At 44.6% G+C, this 5,986-nt stretch overlaps 1 protein-coding gene across 1 annotated transcript; it reads left to right on the forward strand.

Annotated features, from left to right (window-relative positions):
* Positions 1-919: 919 nt before the first annotated feature.
* HTR1D (5-hydroxytryptamine receptor 1D) lies at positions 920-3,469 on the forward strand. The gene has a single exon (XM_065857072.2). The coding sequence runs from the start codon at positions 1,899-1,901 to the stop codon at positions 3,024-3,026; it is 1,128 nt and encodes a 375-aa protein (XP_065713144.1). The 5' UTR covers positions 920-1,898; the 3' UTR covers positions 3,027-3,469.
* The last annotated feature ends 2,517 nt before the right edge of the window (positions 3,470-5,986 follow it).

A 5,986-nucleotide genomic window follows, 5' to 3' on the forward strand; every position in this document is an offset into this window, starting at 1 on the left:
TGAGTGGGTGATGTGCACTTCATTTTATTTTACATTGCTGGATTTGTTCGGATGCTGAACAATACTTGCAATACATGTGGAAGGCTCAACGTTACTTTTCTCAGTAACCAAAACCAAGATTGGGGTTGGCTTTAGTTTTTAAGTCACACAGTCTCTACTATTGCTAACCAGTCTGGTGTCTTTCTTTTAGATTCTTCTCCTGCGTGGGATGCGTGACCGCCCGGTGTCCAGGTAAGTTGTGCCTCACAAATCTGTTGAAGAAATTAAGGAAAGCTGGTGAGTATACGGATTGGGTGAAGTCCAACTGATAGAACTACTTGGACTCTCAAGAGACATTTTTGCCAGAGATTCTTGAAGAATGTAAATAAAGAAGGCTCAGGCTACCCAACATATTAAATGATCTGGAAAGTACAGGAATAGTGGAGTGATGACATCTGCTGATGAAAGAAAGGTCTTCGGGGTAATAAAGACAAGGGCTAACTGTGCAGAGTTGCAAAGAACCTTAGTTTCGAAGTGCGAGAAGGAATACAATACAGATAGATACGAAAAGTGAGCAAGCAGGAAAAAATGCTGGTGTTACCACCCGTGGCTTTGGAATGATATTAATTGGGACTGGAAATGTCAGATCAGTGCCACGTAGTGATTAAAAAAGCAAAGTAAACCTCAGGAATTATTAGGAAAGAAATTGAGAACAGAAGACCTCATTATGCTGCAGTATAAATCTGTGGTGTATCCACATCTTCAACACTGTGTGTTTTTCTGGTCTCTGTCTCACAAAGAACGCATCAGAGCTGGGGAAGTGTCAGAAAAGGGCAACAGGGTTGAGCTGAGCGCACGGGCCGTTGTTGGAGATGGGTGACTTTGGTCACTATGGCCATGTTCAAAACTTCTGAAGAGCTGAACCGCTATTCAGTGTCACAGAAATGGTCATCTTAGGAAGTTCTCTTCAGGTTTATGAAGATTTCAGGTTACACTAAGTGAATCTAAAAGAAAAGTATGGGAAGCCTGTAGACTGTATACAGTGATACATCAACTTGTACAACTCATATCACCACTCTGAACTAAAACATTTGCCTTCTTTTTCCAGATCCCCTTAACCCATCTATCCTTCCTCTTTTGAGGGAATCACCACCCCACAAGTTACTACAATCATTCACCATGAGCATGATCAAGAACATCTCATGCTTCAGTGCCAATGCTTTGAATTCTGGTACCAACCACTGACTTCAGCATTCAAAGACTGAATGCTGAAGAGAAAACTCGAATGGTCCAGAGGAACAAATGAGAACGGAGCTCTGCGCTTTTCAGAAAGAGGCTTTGATTTACAAATCTGGAAGAAATTGTGTTTACAGGAGGAATCCAGACAGTATTGGTTTATATCTTGGGTACTAATAAAGTGTCCCTTATAATTATAAAAAATGTGACATTTAGCTATTTGAGAAGAAGGGAAAATAGCTTTGTGCCAAGCACAGCAGCATCAATTACATGGCGGAGGTTTCTTTTTCGGCCTCTCGCTCTGCAGTATTGATTTATGTGGCTTTGCAGAAGGTTAGTTCAGAAAGGAGGTGTGAATAAAAGATAATCAAGAATGATTTAGTTTTCTGCAAGATGAAAATGAAAACCACCTAAATTCCCGTCACTTACAGTACGGCTCATGGTGCCACCCAGCAGAATCACGTCTGGTTGATTATGTTGACATTTTGCTTTAACAATGATGTCATTGATGTGATGGAAAATCTCGCTTAGGAGAGCACCTCATCTACTGTGTCAGCTGGAGTTTTCAACAAGTTCGTATTTCTTCAGTGTCGGACTCTGGTATGAAAAGTTCTATTTTAGCGAAAAAGTGAGCATCTGTCTCCATCATCCCTGGGAAGTGAAAAGCGAGAGCAGAGCAGAGGATGACTCAGTATAACCACTCAGCAGAGCTCGCTCTCCAGAGCTCAGCAAATAAGTCATTAAATTTCACCGAAGCTTTGGATGAAAGGACGCTATTAGGGCTGAAGATTTCACTGTCAGTCCTCCTGTCTGTTATAACTTTGGCAACGATCCTTGCAAACGTTTTCGTTGTTATTACCATTTTTCTCACTAGAAAGCTCCACACACCTGCAAATTACCTCATCGGCTCCTTGGCGGTGACCGATCTTCTAGTGTCCGTCCTCGTGATGCCCATCAGCATCGCTTACACCGTCACCCACACGTGGGCCTTTGGCCAGGTGTTGTGTGACATCTGGTTGTCGTCAGACATCACGTGCTGCACGGCCTCCATCCTGCACCTTTGCGTCATCGCGCTGGACCGATACTGGGCCATCACGGACGCTCTGGAATACGCCAAGCGCCGAACGGCCGGCCGCGCGGCGCTCATGATCGCTGTGGTCTGGATGATCTCTGTTAGCATTTCCGTGCCACCGTTTTTCTGGAGGCAGGTGAAGGCTCATGAAGAAATCGCAAAGTGCGCCGTGAACACGGATCAAATTTCCTACACGATTTATTCCACTTGTGGAGCTTTCTACATCCCCAGCGTGCTCCTCTTAATATTATACGGTAGAATTTATGTAGCAGCGCGATCCAGGATTCTGAAGCCACCCTCGCTATACGGGAAACGATTTACTACCGCTCACCTCATTACCGGTTCTGCTGGCTCTTCCCTCTGCTCAATTAACGCCAGCCTGCACGAAGGGCATTCCCATCCAGGTGGATCCCCAATATTTATCAATCATGTTCAGATAAAACTTGCGGATAGCGTCCTGGAAAGGAAGAGAATTTCTGCTGCGAGAGAAAGGAAAGCCACCAAAACTTTAGGTATTATTCTGGGCGCTTTCATTTTCTGCTGGCTGCCTTTCTTTGTCATGTCCCTGGTCCTACCCATCTGCCAAGACGCTTGTTGGTTTCATCCCATCCTGTTGGACTTCTTTACGTGGTTAGGTTACTTAAACTCATTGATTAATCCTGTCATTTATACAGCTTTTAATGAAGAATTTAAACAGGCTTTCCAAAACCTAATACGTGTCAAGAAGCATTTGCCTTGAGCTTCTCCTATTGCATTACCAACCTTGTGCAAGGAAACTTTCTGTGCTTCTATTCCTGAGGTGCGGAGGGGAAATTGCCATCTCTGCCGCTACCCCGTGCTGTGCATGTAACCAGGAACCTCTTGCCGATATGTTACTTTCTGTCTGGAATTCTGTATCGCCGCATATTTGCAGGACATCGGTATTTCTGCTGTATATTAGTAATTTATGTAAGGCTGAACAAGTTTCTGGAGAATGGGATCTGCGTCTTCTATGGCTTGTATCCTGTTCATTTGACATTGACAGAAGTTGTGTGACACTGACTATAAGCAGGGCATGGAAAACATAGCACGTATGTAAATTTTGTGGATATTTCACAATGCTGCATTTGAAGCTATGCTTTTGGTGAACCGTAGAAAGAATACGACTTATTTGAAGTAATTTTTACAGATTTTATCATAGCTGGTGCAGAAACACTACAAAATAAATAGCATGAAAATTATTTAAAAGCACCTCGCTCTTCTATTTCTGTTATTTACTCTTTTTTTCATGCACAGCTGAAGGAGGAAAATGTGTTTAGTGCCAGTGTGGAGTGGCTGGGGCCTCAAAATCAACCCAGAAGGTTCATTCCTTGGTGGAAATAAATGAGGAGTGAGAGAGAATGAAGGAAAACTTTCTTAGTAATTAAGGTTATTGGGGTGGATGTGACATCAGTGTCTGGAAGTCTTTAAGAACAGGTCAAACACACATTTGTCAGCGATCGCAATGTCAGGACCCTCTTCTGGGGCTGTGGAGAGCAGTACAGGTCCCCTCTAACCTGCACTTCTCCATCTCTGGGGTTATTTCCTTCATTTGGTTGGACTCGATGATCCTGAGGGTCTCTTCCAACTGAAATGATTCTGTGATTCTATGATTTAGCAGGTGGGAAGCTGACACATGGAGGTCTTGCTTGAAATCTCAGACAGGACAGCACATCAAATGGTGCAGTCCAAATTCAATTCAAATTTTAGAGCCTCTAGGCATCTTACAGCAGAAGCATCGTGTCCGTGCTGCAAATGAGCAGTGTGTATTGCTTGGAAAGGGTTATCCCATCGTCCTTCTGACCACACTTCCACCTCTCAACCTGCCAAAAGTCATCTCTGCCATTCACTGTGGCCATTTCAACACACTCCACCACAGCCCAGGTCCAGCAAGTTCTCCTAGGTAACCTAGGACATTGCGTATTCCAGAACATGAACATTTCTCCTTAAGGAGATGGACAAACAGCCAATTCCTCCACAGAGAACACAGTCTGTGTTATTTTAGAATAATCTTTTCCATCGTGGGTCTGGGTGATGCAGGTCCTCCTGGACAGCAGTGACCCACATCAGCATTTCACTCAGCCATGGTTGGAAGAGCCAACGTTTAAAAAGACTTTATGCTCCTGAGTCCACGTGACTGGAGTTCTTTGCATCCTCTACCACCTATACAAGGATTCGGAGGAGACTTTCTGCAAGTGGATAAAGGACAAACCAAGTAAACGATAGCCAAGGTCACAGGCAGAACCCACAACGAAGGTCTAGGTTCCTCGGGGACTTGAATGAGAGAATCAACGATGGTTTCTTTGTCTCTCCTCCAGCAGCCTTGGATCAGCTCATGCCAGCATCTCACTGGATGTACTGATAGAAGTAATGGCAGCAAGTGTGTCAGCTGTGCTCAAGTCTGGGGACATATGGTACACAGAATCAGAGTAATTCAGGTGGTAAGGGACCTCTGGAGGTCGCTAGTCCAAAACTGGGCCAATTGGGAGGTCGCTGGTCCAAAATTAGTCCAGGGCCAGTTGTGATGTCAGACCACGTTACTCAAGGCTTTTTTCGGCCTTCCATGGATGGAGATGCACAAGCACTCCGGGTAACCTGTTCCAGTGCTCGACTGTCCTCATGGCGAAAAAGATCTTCCTTGAGTTTGAAGCTCTCTTTTTTTTTTTTCAATTTATGTCTCTTGTCTCTCAGTCTCCCACCAATCACTTCCTCATAGGTCCTGGGACTGTCCACCCATCCAGAACACAACATCCCAGATTGGATGTTTCCCTGCTGTATCTTTACAGCTGTTTCAAAATGGTGAGTGGATTGAGATTCTTTCACTATTGCCAACAGTCCAGGAGAAGATGGCTCAAATGGATTAAAGACCAGTGGGCAAACGGAGGTGTGGGATGAGGAAACCACACTCTTGGGGAAGCCCTTAGAGAAAAAGGCTTCCTCTTCACATCATTCCCTTAGATTGGGGGATATTATCTCTGCTTCCATGCCGATGTTCTGGCCCTACCCTTTGCAAAGGACACAGTGTCCTCTGTTTCTTCCCTCTATCTAGATGGGCATCTGGAACCTCCCTACCTGGGATCATGAGTTGCTTGACTTTCCCTGGTTCCTAGCTCGAAAATTTTGCCCTCTTTGTACATATACAAACAAACCTGAAAAGACGGAAAGAAGAGCAAGACCTTGACATTACAGCCCACTAGTTAGAACACACCTAGAGAGCAGAAGACACAGGGTGAAGTCTGTTCTCTAATAAGTAATAGATGGTTTATGCACAACAGAATTACTTGAGCAGATGCAACTATAAACTTCATCCTTCAGCATCTGGGGAGTGACTTTGTTTAAAAACAGGCTTCCCAGCAGAGTATTTTGGTCATTGACTTAGGGGTTGGCATTTCCAGAAAAGATCTGGGTTGGCATCAGTACCCAAAGCCAAGGAAAGTTCCCAGTTGAGAAACCTGGGACAGTCCCTACCTGTGCTCAGGGACCTGACGGCCAAATATCTCCACAGAATTCCTCCTGATGGTTCATCCGCCCAATGTGCATCATCAAACACAGCTAATGGTCCTGCAAGGGCCTTTGAGAGGCCAACCAGCCCATCCCCATTGCTCTGTCTGGATCAACTATGCGTTTGTCCTTTTCCTGTCTTGTCTACTCTTGATTTCCAGTGATGAACAGAATGGCAAA

The sequence above is a fragment of the Patagioenas fasciata genome, chromosome 25 (genome assembly GCF_037038585.1).
Source record: "Patagioenas fasciata isolate bPatFas1 chromosome 25, bPatFas1.hap1, whole genome shotgun sequence".
Lineage (NCBI taxonomy): Eukaryota > Metazoa > Chordata > Aves > Columbiformes > Columbidae > Patagioenas > Patagioenas fasciata.

Excerpts from the sequence above, each read along its gene's own strand:
- HTR1D (XM_065857072.2), top strand. The coding sequence starts at position 1,899 with ATGACTCAGTATAACCACTCAGCAGAGCTCGCTCTCCAGAGCTCAGCA.